The following is a 16,472-nucleotide window of genomic DNA, read 5'->3' on the forward strand; positions in this document are numbered from 1 at the left end:
CTGTGTGCCAATGAAGGAGTTAGCCTTTTGCTTTTAAAGGAGAGGAGTGAACTGGGGGTGTGGGTGGGGGGGTGGTGGAGAAAAGTGCAACAATGAATGAATGGAATTCCAAAATCTCTGTAGATGTTCAATGAAATTAATAATAAAAAAAGAAAAAAAATTCAGCAAATCTTAAAAGATAAAAAAAAAAGAAATGGCCTTAACATTATGTAGCAAATGATTAACTCAAATACACTGCAATTACATCAGTATGATAGATTTATAGACAGAAACATTTTTATTATTCCTTTTTAAACTCAGTTACTTTTTCCAGACAGTAGCATCATTAGGCCTAGTGGCACCCAATGCAGTAACTCACCCCGTCCATCTTCTCCGTGAACATTTTTCTCACACCAGACCATACAGAAGAATGTAGATTATCAATTATAATCACTGATTAATGTGATAAAGTTGTAAATTTGTTAAAAGTAATTTTTATAATATTGTATGAATACTAACAAAATTAAATACATAAATAGGGAGCTCTTGTGACCTAGTGTTGAGGAGTTGTGCTGTCAACCCAGAGGACAGCAGTTTGAGTCCACCAGCTATTCCTCAGAGGAAGAATGGGCAATCTACTCCCATGGGATTTACAGCCTCTGAAAACTCGCTGGAGGGTCAGCTATGAGCGGGCTCCAACTCGACAGCACATGACAATGATGACAAAACTATTCTGTGAGATTTTTACTCTGATTAATTATATATTTAGTTACATTATTAGTAACTGAGCAGAAGACCTTTTACTTTAGTTGATACTTCATTCTCAAAGTTTCAGATATAGGTTCACAAATACTCCCTGAAGAGCATTTTGTTGTGTGCCATCGAGTCAAAATCAACTCACAGCTGACCCTATAGTAGATTTTCAGAAGCAATAAATGACATGGGAGAAGAATGCCCAACCTCTTTCACTAGCAGTCTGTGGATTTGAACTGAATGTCTTTGGGATTGCACTGCAACTTCTTACCACGAGGCTAAGCACATTAGAAGGAATAAAAAAGTAAATTATCATAGAGTTTTGTTTGCTTGTTGTACCATCGAGTCAGAGCTGACTGGCACAGGAGGAGATTGCCCCTCCTCCAGCTGAGCATCTGGTGGATTTGAACTGTGTGCCTTCAGGATTGAGGTGCAGTTTCCTGCCACTAGGCCACCAGAGTGCCCTATCATAGGGTTATACCCTTACAGATAATATGGATAAAAGTTTGACTTGAAAAAATGTTTTTGTTTTTAAAACTAACTGTTGTTGTTGTTATGTGCCGTCAAGTCGCTTGTGACCCATAGCGACCCTATGTACAACAGCCCTAAACTCTGCTCCGTCCTGTGCCAATCGCACTGTCTCTTACACACCCATCCCGATTACCCCAGTCACTGAATCAATCCACCTCATAGAGGGCCTTTTCCTACAAAGATATTTTTCTCTTTTCATTTTGTATTGGTTTGCTCACAAAGTTCATATATATGTTTCATACTATTCTTCATTCATTTTGTTTCATACAATCATTCCAATGCATTATGTTTTATAAAATCAATCACCATTCGACCTTGCCCATCATTATCCTGTCTTTTCCAGTCCTTGCCAGATCTTTCTCATTTCCTTCATCCCCTCCGTCCACCCACCAAACTGTGCAACCCTGTGATTTCACCCTTCTCATCTTCACCACTCTCCACTCAGTCCTTCCTCCCTTGGGTCCCCATACAAGTCTTATTAGTTATCCTTCTATTTTTACAATAATAGTCTTATGCAGTATTTGTCCTATGAGACTGAGTCACTTCACTCGGCATCTCTCCCAAGTTATGTAGTATTTTCCAAAATCATTGCTCCTGAGTGCTACATAATATTCCATTGTGTTAATGTACCACAAATTCTCAATCCATTCAGTTGTGGTTGAACATGTGAGCTGTTTTCAGGTTCTTACAATGGTGAATAACACTGCTATGAACACTGGTGTACACATCTCCATTCGTGTCTCAGTATTTTTTTAAGGATATGTATTTTTTCTTTTACATTGGTTTGCATACAAAATTCATACACACACACATACACACACACACACACACACACACACACATATTCATTCACATACATTGTGCTTCAAACATTCCTTCATCCACCTTGTATTTCATTTGATTATTTCCATACATTGCATTTTATAAAAGCAATCCCTATTGATCTATGCTCACTATCACCCCAATTTGTCAGGTTGCCATTAGATCTATTTCCGCCTCCCTCTGCTCATCAAACTCTGTGACCCTGTGGTTTCCCACACTCCCCACCTTCAGTTCCCCTACCCTTTTTTCTTCCCCTTTGGATTTTTAGACACATCTTACTTATTCTTCTATTTTATACAATAATGATCTTGTGGAATATTTGTCCTCAGCATAATGATCTGTAGACTCTTCAATGTTACATGGTATTTTTCTAAATCATTGTTCTTCAGTATTGAATGGTATTCCACTGTGTGAATGTACCATAATTTCTCGATTCATTCATTTGTTGATGGACATTTGGGCTGCTTCCATTTTATGGCTATTGTAAATAATGCTGCTATGAACATCAGTGTACAAATCTGTCTCTGTTCTGTTTTCATCTGAGTATATTCTTAGCAGTGGAATAGATGTAGCACATAGAATTTCTATGTTCAGCTTTTTTAAGAAATGCCACACTGCCTTCCAGAGTGGTTGTACATTTTACAATGCCACCACCAATGTATGAAAGTTCCAATCTCTCCACATTCCCTCCAACATTTACTGTTTGTTGTCCTGTTAAACTTTGCCACTGCTACTAGGGTATGATGGTATCTTCTTCTTCTTGTTTTGATTTGCATCTCTCTTATTGACAGTGATTTTGAGCATATCTTCATGTGTCTATTAGCCATCTGAATGTTTACCTATAGCAAACGGGTTATTTGATAAGGAAACAAAATCAAATGAGGAAACAACAACATTTTCAACAAATGTTACTGGGCAAAACTGGATTTCTACCTGCAGAAAGCTGAAGAAGTATACACATCTCACACCATACATGAAAATGATGAGAGACCTGGGACTAAAGCCCCAAGTCATAAAGATCATAAAGAGACAAAATGGAACCAAACTTAGAAGGCCTAGCCTTCTAGTCTGGTATAAACAGACTGGCAAATACATTCAGAAATGCACAACTAAGAGAGGATAATATTGATCAATGAAACCTTCTAAAGTTTAATCCCTATGTGCATTAAAAATTTTTTCCAATAGGGTAAAAATGAAACCTACTGACTGGGGGAAAAACCTTTGGTCAATTGTGATTAACTCTGAGAAGAATGGGAATCCCAGAACAGGTTAATGTGAAACCTATACTTGAACCAGGAGGCAGTCATCAGAACAGAGCAAGGAAACACTGCATAGTTCAAAATTGGGACAGGTGTATGCCAGGGATGTGTCCTAGCTCCATACTTTTTCAATCTTTATGCAGAGCAGATTATCTGGGAAGCTGGGCTCTATGAGGAGAAATGTGGCATCAGGATTGGAAGAAGATTCATCAATTATCTGCATTATGCAGATGACACAACCCTGCTTGCTGAAACTGAGGAGGACATGAAGTGCTTACTGGGGAGGTCAGGACTGCAGCCTTCAGTACAGATTGAGGCTAAATATCAAGAAAACAAAGATTCACACCACTGGGTCTATTGGAAGAATCTGAATGGATGGTGAAGAGATTGAGATTGTACACAGCTTTAGTTTGCTTGGCTCCACAATCAACACTGTTGGTATCAGCAGCCAGGAAATTAAAAGACCTATTGTGATGGAAAAGTCTGCAGTTAGAGACCTGTCTAAAGTACTGAAGAGCAATGATGTCAGTCTGGAGACTAAGGTGCACTTGATACAGGTCACGGTCTTTGCACTCATTTGCTAATGCACCAGAGAGCTGGACAATGACTAGAGATGATAGGAGAATTGATGCCTTTGAGCTGTGGTGTTGCAGAAAAATATCATGGACTGCTAAAAGAATGAACAGGTTTGTCCTAGAGAGAGTGAAGCCAGGCTGCTCCTTGGAGGGAAAGATTCTGAAGCTTTTCTGACATACTTTGGACATGTTGCAAGGTGGGACCAGTTCTTGGAGAGGGACGTCATGCTGGGAGGGTGGAGGGACAGCACAGAAGAGGAATACTCTCTATAAGGTGGATTGATTCAGTGACTGGGGCAATGGGGTTAGGTGTGTCAGAGACAATGAGATAGGCACAAAATAGAGCAGGGTTTAGGGCTGTTGTACATAGGGTCACTATGAGTCTCAGGTGACTTGACAGCACATAACACCACCACCTCCTCAGACAAGAGTCTCATAATGAATGTTTACAGAATACTACAAGGCACCAACAAATAAAGGCCTAATAGCCCAGTTACAAAATGGGCAAAACACAAAGATTATTTTTCTTTTAAAAAATTGAAATTTTCTACAGAAACACTACACAGACACACACCCATTTTGGTGTCATCTCCTCTGACATCAAACCCAGTGTAGTTCACAATCTCCTTCCCACTAACCCCCTAGTCAGTGTTTCATTCTTATGATCATGTTTCCCATGACTAGAAATACATTTTATTTCCTCATGTAACCTAGTTCCATTATATATACATACACACATACACACACACACTCTGTATCTTAAAAAAAAACAAAGAACCACTATCATTCTTACACTCTGGATAAATTTCTTTCTATCCTCATTTTCCCATACTACGCTCTTCATCTTTCATTCCATACCTGGTTTATTTCTTATGTCAATTTTGCTTTTAAAAGTAAAGAGTTCCTCTATTTGATTGTTATTTTAAAATATTTAAGTTAATAAACCACAAAAGATCCTGAAAAATTGTAGCTGTTCGATCAATTTTCACATAAAAATATTAACATAAATTTTAACAGATAAATAGCTGTTATCCCACTCTGCCATCTACTGTTTAAAATATGCAACTACACTTACTGCTCAAACCTAAGGACAAGAGGCGCTCAGAGGTTGGTTTCATGCGCAGCCCCATTTACACTTATACCGGTTTTATTACCAAGGATAAATGAATGCTTGCTGTGTACCCTCAACTCACAGCTGACCTTCCTAGCAGGTTTTCTCTGGCAATAAAGTTCACGGGAGGAGATTGCTGGTGGAGTCTAACCATGTGCCTTTGGGTTGGCAGCACAACTTCTTACCACTAAGGCACCAGAGTAACCCTGAGAAACAGAACTCAAAAAAACGACACAAGGGATCAACATCTTTCCTGGCTTTCAGAAACACAGTGTTGACTCCTTTATCAAGATGTATTTACAATTTAGAAGGTTCCACTTCCTACATTTGTCAGCCTCACTGAGTTAGTAATGCCCTCCTTCTATAAGAATAGCATTGTTTCTTCCTGTTTTATCTCAGTCGGAAAGTACCATTGAAACGTGTCCACCATGGCTGATTCTGTTGGTATTTTAAATACTGATGGTGTAGCTTTTAGAATCAGGGCATCATGCAACCCACCACTGTAAGACAACGAAGTGGCAGATGAGTAGTGTCAGGAAAGACTATTCTAGAAAAGAGCATTATATTTGGTAAATTATAAAACAAACAAAAATCCCACTGTTTGGCAATGTTGAGCAGGGCAGCAAGCAATAAATGTTGGAGAGGATGTGGAAAGGTAGGAACTCTCATACACTGTTGATGGGACTGTAAAATGATACAGCCACTCTGGAAGACAGTTGGATGTTTCCTCAAAAAGTTGAACACAGACATTCCATATGACCCAGTTATTCCACTACTAAGAATGTACCAAGAAAATCAGAACTGAGATACAAACGGAGATATGTTCATCAATATTCACCATAGCATTATTCCCTATTGCAAAAACATGAAAATAGCCCAAATGTCCAACCACAACTGAATGGATTGAGAAATTATGGTACAGCCACACAATGGAATACTGTGCAGCACTCAGGAGCAATGATTTTTTTAAAAATACTACATAACTTGGGAGAGACTGGAGAGCATTATGCTGAGTGAACTAACTCAGTCTCACAAGGACAAATACTGCATAATACTATTACTATAAAAATAGAAGGATAACTAGTAAAACTTGTATGGGGATCCAAAGAGGGAAGAGGTGGAAGCAAAGGGATGAGGATGGGTAAGAGCGAAACCCCAGGGCTGCACAGTGTGGTGGGTGGTGGGAGGGGGTCAAAGAAGGGTGAAGAATCCAACAGGGACCTGAAAAGACAGTGTAATGATGGGAAAGGTCCAATGGTGATTAATTTTATAAAACGTAATGCATGGGAATGATTGCATGAAACAGAATGTGAGTGAAGAATAGCATAAACACAGTGTCTATGAACTTTGTAAGCAAACCAATATAAAATAATTTTTTTTAAAAAATATCCCACTGCTGGCAACAAACAAACAAATCAATCCCACTGCTGGCAAGGTGATTCAGACTCACGGAGAATTATGTTTCTACTGCTGTAAGTCTTACAAGGAACAGACTGTCTCAACTTTCTTCCAAGAACAGATGGTAGATCTAAACCACTGACTTTTCAGTTAGCAGCCCAACATCAGAGAGAAACTCCCAGTAAGGTGGGCTAAGAACAAGTATTCTAACAATCATGAAAATGATGTAGGGCGTGGCAACACTGTGTTCCATAAGGTCACCATGACCTGACAGCAGCTAACAGCAGCTCCAACTAAATCTTTAACATAGAGTATATCATGTAAAATAGTGTAACCTCAGCCTTCTGGTAGGAACAGGGTTTGAGAGATTTGTTGCTTTACACCCACTGTCTGAGAAAAAACGCTGTCAATCTGCTCTCCTTTTGCAAATCAGTGACAGTCTGGACACCGTGTATTCAACTGGTGAATGTCCACTTCTGCGGGTTCAATGGCTTTCCCAATACCCCGTCCTACATTGATCCTCATTTCCTTAAAACTCCTCAATGACCACCATACTTAGTACACAAGCTAGCTAAGTTTTAGCAGAGGCCTGGAAGCTCCTTTTAAAACCGTTTGTTTCTTTATTATGCCATACTGTTACTACTCAAGCTATCTATACCTAAACTATGTCAACCTTTTCTTTCTTCATTTAAAATGATGTTCAAACTTTAGTCACAGAAACAAAGTGAACGTATTAAATTCAGATTTCTGTAAAGGGCTCTAGGGATTTTACCTTGATATACCAAATTCCTGATGGAGTCTTTTGCCATTATTACGTTCCCATCTTGAAGAAGACAGTTCAACAGGTGTCAGCCCTGAAGTTGCTGAACTCCTCCTCAGCTGTGGTGTTGGTAAAGTACTCCTACTATTTAGTCCCTGTTGAATAATTGAACAATAGTTAAAAGCATTCATCTTCTAATGTGGTGTACATGTAATATTGAAGACGGCACATGAAAATATCAACAAAATCATGCAAACAAGTGACATTTAAAATATGGACACATAAGACTTCACTCTGAAAAACTGCTTCAGAGGAAAAGCTTAGGATGAGGGAAGATCTACCCTAATATCCTGAAACTTTTATATTTCTAGGAAAATGTACATGAAATTAATATGAAGAAAAATGTGGCATTCTGAGTTACTTTCTAATTAATTATTGAGAACTTAGCACTAGTATTATTTCTGCTAATATTAGTAAATATTATAAAACCAAACCCAACCCACTGCCATTAAGTTGATTCTAACTCACAGTGATCCTCCATCAGGTTTCAGGCTGTACATCTATGAGCCGTATTATATTAGCTTTCTTCCACAGAAATAGCTGGTGGAACCTAATCACCAATCTTCTGGTTAGCAGTCCAATACGTAACACATTACACCACTAGGGCTCCTTATAACCACTATACATTATCCAAATGGTCAACTAAATAGAATAACCACATTTTAATAAGTGTTTATTTTATTAGTGAGTGGCCTGGTTGAATAAGAAGTTGCACTGACACACCAAAGTCAGGTGGTTCAAATTCACCAACTGCTCTGAGGGAAAAAGATGGACAGTCTCCTTCAGGGTGACTTAGGTGCTGAGCGTCAAGCTCAAGGTCAATTCTGACTTGACAGTGGCAATGAGTTTTGAGTTTTTAAGTTGTTTTTTTTTAATATTTACGTAAAGATTTCTGCTTTCGAATAATCTCCTCTTTCAGCACACACTGAAACAATTACAGAGAGATAAACATCTTTCCCAAAGATGTTGAGTTTCTACAGGTTCCTGGTTACACAGTCAAGCTTAACATGATTTTCACTAGGTGTACATTAGGCTAAAAAACAATCTTCTTAGCTCTCAACACATATAGAATATCTATAACATGTTTCAACTCTCTTTTCCTTTTCTAAAATAACATAAGGATCTTACATTATTTTCTAAAAACCAGAAATAGGTTAGATATGCTATTCAAACAAGGCGTTTAAAGAACACAAAGAAAGGGAATAGGAGTTATTTCCTGATTATTACATGATTCACTCCTATCAGTAGATATCAGTACCAAAAATAAGCCTGATAAACCAGAATGCTTAGGAAATGAGGCATTAAAGTTTCTTGTTTAATTCATTTTATTGTTTAAAATGTTTCTAAAATGTGCCAATACATTTTTCTACTTAATAAACTTAACAACACACATAATACTGAAGTCAATATGACCTTTTATGATTAAGAATTATTAGGCTAAACATCAAATGCCAATAGAAAAGAAAGAGCAATTAGACTTCATAGTAACTCATGAACATATCAAATAATTATTTTGTTAATATTCCTTTTGAAAGCATATGATTAGCCTTCCTCCTAAGATGGAGTGCTAAAAAAATGTCATATAATTACATTCAATTTTTAACTGAGATTTAACTAATACAGGTGTTACACAAAGTCTAAAATACAAAAGCATAAAATAATGACTTATGATTGGAATTATGATCAATAATAATTTTTAAATTATTTTTGCTCTAAAACAGGTTTACTTCTTACTTTTTCAACATTCTAAGTCCTGGCATTGAGAATTAACAAAAAGAAATTGAGTGATGAAAAAATTAAAAAAATTTAAATTACATTTTACTTTCTCTTATCTCTGTACAAACTGTTACAATTAACAACTTTAACTTATTTTCCTAATTTAAATAAATTTTAAATAAAAATTTAACTTTAATCATCTCTTAATCATAGAATACAGTAGCTGAGCAATAATAATCTCTAAAATGTTTTTGTTTTAAATTTTTCTCATTGTAGTCAATGGTAAGGACACTGAGCGTCAGCAAAAGTAAAGTGAGCTGAGCAAGTATAATGCCTACTTACTGGAGATGCTGCTATTTTGTAAAGAAGAGCCAATTTTGCAGCATTCCTATTTTAAAAAAAACTAATCCCATATCAAAGATTGAAAAATCAGTGTCAACTAGGCTTCAGTATCCAGTGAGCAAAAGCATAGGGGGGAAAAGTGAACAATAATGCTACGTAATAATAAAATGAACATTAGAATGTTAATTTCTTGCTGGTTATTAAGAACAATAATTCATGAAGTATAAAGTATAAAAAAGATTAATAACATGATTTGACTATTAGTCTGTACTTTTAAAAAAATACAACTGCTTTCGCATCAGCTCTGACTCCACACTACCCTCCACTGGGTTTCTGAGACTGTAAATCTTAACAGGAAGAGACTGTCCAGATTTCCTCTCAAGATCTGGCTGGTGGATTCTAAGTGATGATCTTTAAGTCTACAGACCAGCACATAATACCACAAAACCAGGGTTCTTTCTAGTCTGTACAGGTATGAAGTTTGTTTGCTGTTCTTTATTTCTTACCATTGATAAATATTCATTAACTTCACCTTATTTGAATGACAACAGTGTTATTTATTGTAAAACTAAACACTTATCTAGAACTCCTGGCACTTAGATCTACCTCTAAAGTCCCGTGGGGCTCAATGGCATACAAAAGAAGGTGAACCCTGACAATGAAATTATTCTATTTTACAAAAAACTCAAGCCAAAGCCACTGCCATGGGATCAATGTCCACTCACTGCAAACCTGCACCGAGTTTGTAAGGCTGTGATTTTTCATAGGAATAGACTACCCATCTTTCTCTCTCAGAGTAGCTGGTAATGTTGAACTGCTGACCTGGCTTGAAGCCCAGCATGTTACACACTATACCACAAGAATTCCTATTTTCTATCAATGAGCCATTTTAATTTGAATATATTATTAAGTGTGATAAGCAGGACTGGCTGATTACTACATTTTCACCTTGTGGAGTTTTCGATCTCCTTTCTCATTTGGGTCCTCCATTTCAGCGCAGGGGTAAAATCCAGGAAACGGTGTGAGAGGATTAATCTTTGGCCTACAGGAACCTGAGAACGCACCCATCAAGCTACTGATACTCCGCAGAGAAGAAATAACTTGTGGGGAAAGGGTTGGATCAATCAGAAGATCTGACACCATATTGCGAGCTTCATTTAGAACTGAAAGATCAACTCCATTTCCACCTCCAGAATTCTAGAAAAGAAAAAGGTAAAATTACATTTGTTATACAGAAAATCTAAATTAAAGAAAAACTTTAATCATACTTGACCCTTCAAGGATTTGAACCATGTGCCTTAATATAATTTGTTGTTGTTGATTGCTGTCATGACCACAACTCATAGAGACCCTGAGAACAAAAGGCCTGAAGCCTTTTTATAAATATCATTATAGTTTTCAGAGGCATGTTGTTTACGAAGTGAATGCCACTCCTGCTGTAGATAATATAATCTATTTAAATGTAAATCTTCACTTATTTGAACATGGAATAAATAATACAACAAACAGCATAATTCTAATTTTAAAAGTTATATAGAATAGTATCATGAATGAGAATTCTTTTTTGTTAGATTTGCTTACTGGGATTTACCTGCATTTGTATCCCAATTAAAATTAAATTAAATTAGAATTAAATCTACACTTTAAAAATTTGTAATTCAAACTTTTCATTTATTTATTGAGAATTTTCCTTCCTTTATGCCAAAACAGCTTTCAGTCATGTATACTAATACTTTCACTTACTTGCTCACTTAAGCAGCAAGCTAGTTTAGTGACAAAGTTTAATTTGAAATTAAATTTGAAGTCTAGACTTTAACTCTGTGACTTTGAACAAATTATCTAACATCTGAACTTCTTAAAAAACATTTTTCCCCACCACTGTAAAATAGGGATTATTTAGCAGGGCAATAAAACATACAGCACATACATTTAAGTACAATAAATAGTACTATGACAGCCAACGTTATAGATAGTGGTACGATAAATATAAAAATAATATGGTATCAGAGTTCCATAGAGTATCAGAAGTAATTTTGAGCCATACAGTTAACAAAAATTTCATGAGTTGGGTAGCACTGGCTAGGCCCTCACCAACTGGTAGGAAAGAACATTTTTAGTTTTTAGGAAGTACAATTTGGCAAACATATTCTATTGGTTATATATTTTTTTTTTCAAAATGCATATTTGGTAATAAAAATAATCACTGTAAATCTGCATTACTTACATTTTGTGATTGAGTTTCTAGTTCTCTACAATTAAGTTTATAAATCATAAGTACTCATACTATTTAATGAGTTCACAACAAAACTTCCATACATTATAGAATTGAGAAATATTACAAAATTCATTTAGGTCTTGGTAGCTGAAGAATATCCTTCCTCTCTGCGAATTTTTTTCCTGTGTGAAGTGTTATTTTGCATAGTTTTTATTTTAAAGTATTCCTCTCTCCTGGGACATAGGCCAGCTATTTCTAGTCATTATATACTATTAATAATATTAAAATCAACAGCTTTAAATGTCTGTTACAATAGACAAGCATACCTGACAAACATCTTCCCACAATAAGAATTTAAGGAAAAAAGCAAATATATGCACACACACAAAGATATGATATTAACCAAAAAATGGAAAAAAAAATCAGTAGATGTAGAAAATTAGGTGATAAAATTCTACCCTAAAAACAAATGTTTTTACTTTTATCACATGTAGTCTTCAATTTTTTTTCCACTTTCTCTGTCGCTCAGTGGTTCATATTCAGAAAAAAATTATTTTTAAAAATCTTTGTATGTTCATTGAATTACTCATTGAAAAGTTTTAAGTTTTAAAAAAGTTATTTATAGTGGTTTGTATATAAAGTTCATATACACTGTTTCACACTTTCTTTCATTCAGTGTTTCATAACAATCATTCCCATACATTACTCTAACATAGAAATATTCTTTTATTGTCAGTCTATCTTATAGTTATTGTTGTTGTTACTGTGTGCCTTTGAGTCAGAACCGACCCACAGCTCACCCTCTAGCAGGTTTTCAGAGACAGTAAATGGCATGGGAGGAAATTGTTCATTCTTCTCCCATGGAGCTGATGGTGGATTTGAACTGCATGCCTATCGGACTGAAGTGCAGCTTCATATCACTAGGCCACCAAAGTATTTTAACTAAAAGTCTGGGTTTTTATTCTTTTCTTTTTATATTATTATTAAAATTTATTTTTAAGTAAATCTACTTAAAGGTCTAGCTATTTTAATTAGTTAAATAAAATATTATGGCACAGAAATCTTGCAAATACAAGATTAGTTTAACTGTCAAAGTTTCACTATAGATATCTATTAATGTTATTACTTATATTTACCTGATAATGAGGTTTATACCACTGCTTTAAATCCCAATCCCAAAGAATCATCTAGGAGGGAAAAAATAATCAGTTAGTCAAAACTAGAAATAAGAATATGAAAAGGCAAAATACAACAAGAGAAATCACAGAGACTTAAAACAATTAAAAAATTCAAGAGGAACAGGGGAAGTAAAATTTTCTCTGGACAGACTAATTAATTATATAAACTGTTAGTGAAAAAACAAATGAAAAAGAATCCGAAAAAAAAGTCACTAGTGTATTCTATTTTAGCTTTCAAAGTATTTATTAGCATAAAAAAGGTAAATATAAATTAAAAATCACTTACGTCACTGCAAATGCAAGAAAAATTACGTATCAGACACCCTTCCCCTTCCTCTCCTTTCCCATTTATCATTTTCCATCTCAAGACAGGGCCAAAAGGTGGTGCTATTTCCTTACCAATAAAGTACTTACACTGAAGGTTAGTTTAATAAATGGATTTACAAAATCAGTCTGTCGCCTTTAGATATGCAGATAATTCATGGTTGTTTTCATATTTCTTTTACGGAAAATATATGACAACTGCTTAGTCCAAGATCAATTTTTTTTCCTGCCCTTCTTTGAATTTCTAAGAGATTTTCCACCCAATCGTCACTATACTATAGGAGACAAGATTTTAAGGAGCCCTGATGGCACAGTATATTTTCCGTGCTGAGCTGTCAACTGAAAGGCTGGTAGTATGAATCCAACAGCTGCTCCATAGGAGAAGGAGGTAGCAGTTTTCTTGTAAGATTAACAGAACCCTGAAGGAGAGACTGTCATGACTTGGAACTGATTACATAACAATGAAAATCATTCATCCTACACTTGTTAAAAACTTCTCTCTCATTGTCATCAAGTTGAGCCTGATTCACAGGACCTTCCAGAGGGTTTTCTGAGTCTGTTAATCATATGAGAAGAGATTTCTCATTTACTATACTAATAAATAATCCAAAAAGTGAGACAATATGAGCATAGCTAATAGGACTGGAGGGAAAATGAAAAATAAGGTGAAATATGCAGCTGACAATGTTGCTTGCCAGAAATCAAGGGAACTTGAAGCACTTACTAAAGAAGACCAAAGACTACAGTCTTCCTTTAGATTGCACATCAAATCCCCAAAACAAAAATCTTTACTACTAGACCAATAAAATATATCATGATAAACAGAGGAAAATATTGAAGTTGTCAAGGCTTAAATTTTACCTAGGTTCAAAATTAACACCAAGGAAAAGAGTCATCAAGACATCAAATGAGAAACCACATTGGAGAAATCTTTTGCCCAAGGAGTCCTTTAAAGTGCTAAAGAGCAAGGCTGTTACTTTGAGGACTAAGGTGCATCTGCCCCAAGTCATGGTATTTTTTTATTGCTTCATAGCATAAGAAAACTGGATGATTAAAAGAAAAGAAAAATCTGAAAGAAAATTATGTCTTTGAACTGTAGTTTTGACAAGAATTATTGACTATCCCACAGACAGCCAGAAATAAATCTATTTTGGAAGAAGCACTGCCAGAATTTACCTTAACAGTTTGCAGGGTGTTATGCAATTGGATGGTTTATAAGGAGAGACCAGACTCGGGAAATCATGGTTAGTAAATTAGAAAGTCAGTGAGAAAAGAGGAAGATTCTCAATGAGATGGATTAACACAGTGGCTGCAACAATGGACTCCAATATAACAATTATTGCAAGAGGAGGGGGCAGGACCAGCCAGCTGTAGATAGTGTTGCTCATAAATCAGAAATGAGTCAGTCAGTGCTACCTACCAGCAATAGCAACTTTCAAAATTTTGAGCAAAATGAAATGGTTCATAATTATACATACACACACTACTGTTGTGACACTTGTGAAAACATCGTGAGATTTTAACAGCTTGCTGGTTCAGGGAAGAAAAATTCTGCATACCTTTTAATTGGATCATACTGCCTTAGCACTATTTTAAGTGTGTATGTTTGTATTTGAACTAATGTTTTCTCCCATATTTTTTTAGGATGTTTCCAAAGCATAAATCTGGTATAACTGCTAGTGATGCATCAGACACGTAAATTATGATGACTGAGGATAAAGAAGAAATAATAAAGCAACATAAAAGAGGTGAAATGCCATCAACCATTAGAAATCTATCAGGCTACAACTGATCAATGGTCAGAATAATTTTATAGGTTAAAATGAGAATTATGAATCATGTGAAAGGCTCTATCCTGATCAAAGATAAATACTATTAAATAATGGATTCACTATTAAAATGAAAAATTTGTTGACAGTTTCATTTTTGTTGTCAGGTGCCATCAACCATCCTCACACTTCCTGACACACAAGAGCCTATTATAGCAGTCACTGTGCCAATCTACCTGGTTGAATGAGGGTCTTCCCCTCCTTTGCCAACCCTCCGCCCTTCCAAACAAACATCATGTCTTTCTCCAAGGAATAACACCTCCTGGCATATGTCCAAAGTATGTGCGGTGAAGCCTTATCATTCTTGCCTCCAAAGAGCACTCTGGCTGCACCCTTTCTAAGACACTCCTGTTCATTCTCTTGTCCATCAATGGGATGTTCAGTGCTCTTCTCCAATGCTACAGCTCAAAGGGGTCAATTCTTTTTCTGTCATCCTTATTCATTGTACAGGTCTCGGATACACAGCTAGTAATCGGAAAGACCATGGGCCTGAATCAGATGCACCTTAGTCCTCAAACTGACATCACTACTCCTCAATAATTTGGAGAGGTCCCTACCTAAGATTTCTCCAATGCAATGTGTCTCCTTATTTCCTGACTGCTGGTACCAAGGGTGTTAATTGTGGATCCAAGCAAGATGAAGCTGTTGATAGTTCCAGTCTCCTCTCCATCCATCATGACGCTGCCTATTGGTCCTGCACCATCATCACAATCTCTGCTGTACTTAAGCCTATCACTGCAGGGAGTCAATACCATAGGCAAGCTGTGGTTGATACTGGTAATCAATCAACTGCAATGATGTTATCAGTGAAAATGTCATAGAATTGCTCAACTCTCATGCCAAAGAACTAATTGGTGAAGAAGACCTTACAGAACGAGACTAGCAGACAATAATATTTAAAGTAGAAAAGAGAAAATGAAAAACTCCCTCCCATGTTTTTTATGAAGAGTTAATTGAAGCATTTTGCCTTGTTGAAACAAGTGTGGCAAAGTTAGAGGAGCCGAGGTTTTAACATAGAGGTCCAGCAGGTTTGCCATACAGGTTCAAGAGTTTCAGCTACTACAAGCCTACTGATGACAAGAAAAAGAGAAGCTCTGTACAAGACTTCCTGGTTGCCTACTTCAAGAAATTGACTCCAGAAATAAATTCCCTTTCTCTAGAATAAAAAACCTCTGACTCTCCAGCACCAGATGAAGCCTCACAGCAGACCCATTATTCCCAACAGTTGCCATCTATAATCTTCTCACGCACCATCTAACGTTATTCATTATAACTTATTATACTGTTTCTTATAAGTGCCCCCTTCTGGTATGCAAGACACCACAGAATGTGTGTGTTAATCTTTAATCAGTCTTTTTCCTATCTAAACCTCTTTAAAAACTATTTTCTTTTTATAGAACTGTATATCATTATAGTTTTACAGTACATATACACAGATTCTCTTCCAGTACAGTACAATATGTGGTTACCTTTACTATTATGTTCTTAATAACTGTTTCTATTTAAGATTATTTAGTATGTATAGAATAATTCTTAGTGTTTATGTGCAGATATGTATATAGGTAACATCTATATTCAATATGGATTGAAACTCAACATCAAGAAAACAAAGATTCGCAC

At 36.0% G+C, this 16,472-nt stretch overlaps 1 protein-coding gene across 2 annotated transcripts in view; it reads right to left on the reverse strand.

Annotated features, from left to right (window-relative positions):
• The window catches only part of PDE3B (phosphodiesterase 3B, cGMP-inhibited), a 165,588-nt gene that overhangs the window by 41,666 nt on the left and 107,450 nt on the right, over positions 1 to 16,472 (reverse strand). Inside the window, exons 2-4 of one of the 2 annotated variants that reach the window (XM_006892052.1) lie at positions 12,658 to 12,708; positions 10,408 to 10,503; positions 7,201 to 7,343 (exon numbers count right to left, since the gene is read on the reverse strand). In XM_006892052.1, the coding sequence (XP_006892114.1) occupies positions 7,201 to 7,343; positions 10,408 to 10,503; positions 12,658 to 12,708 (290 nt within the window). Of the gene's footprint in view, positions 1 to 7,200; positions 7,344 to 10,254; positions 10,504 to 12,657; positions 12,709 to 16,472 lie in introns of both variants that reach the window. The other variant, XM_006892051.1, reaches the window with a different exon arrangement.

Source organism: Elephantulus edwardii, unplaced genomic scaffold, assembly GCF_000299155.1.
Source record: "Elephantulus edwardii isolate Elephantulus edwardi_28Jun2011 unplaced genomic scaffold, EleEdw1.0 scaffold00109, whole genome shotgun sequence".
NCBI lineage: Eukaryota > Metazoa > Chordata > Mammalia > Macroscelidea > Macroscelididae > Elephantulus > Elephantulus edwardii.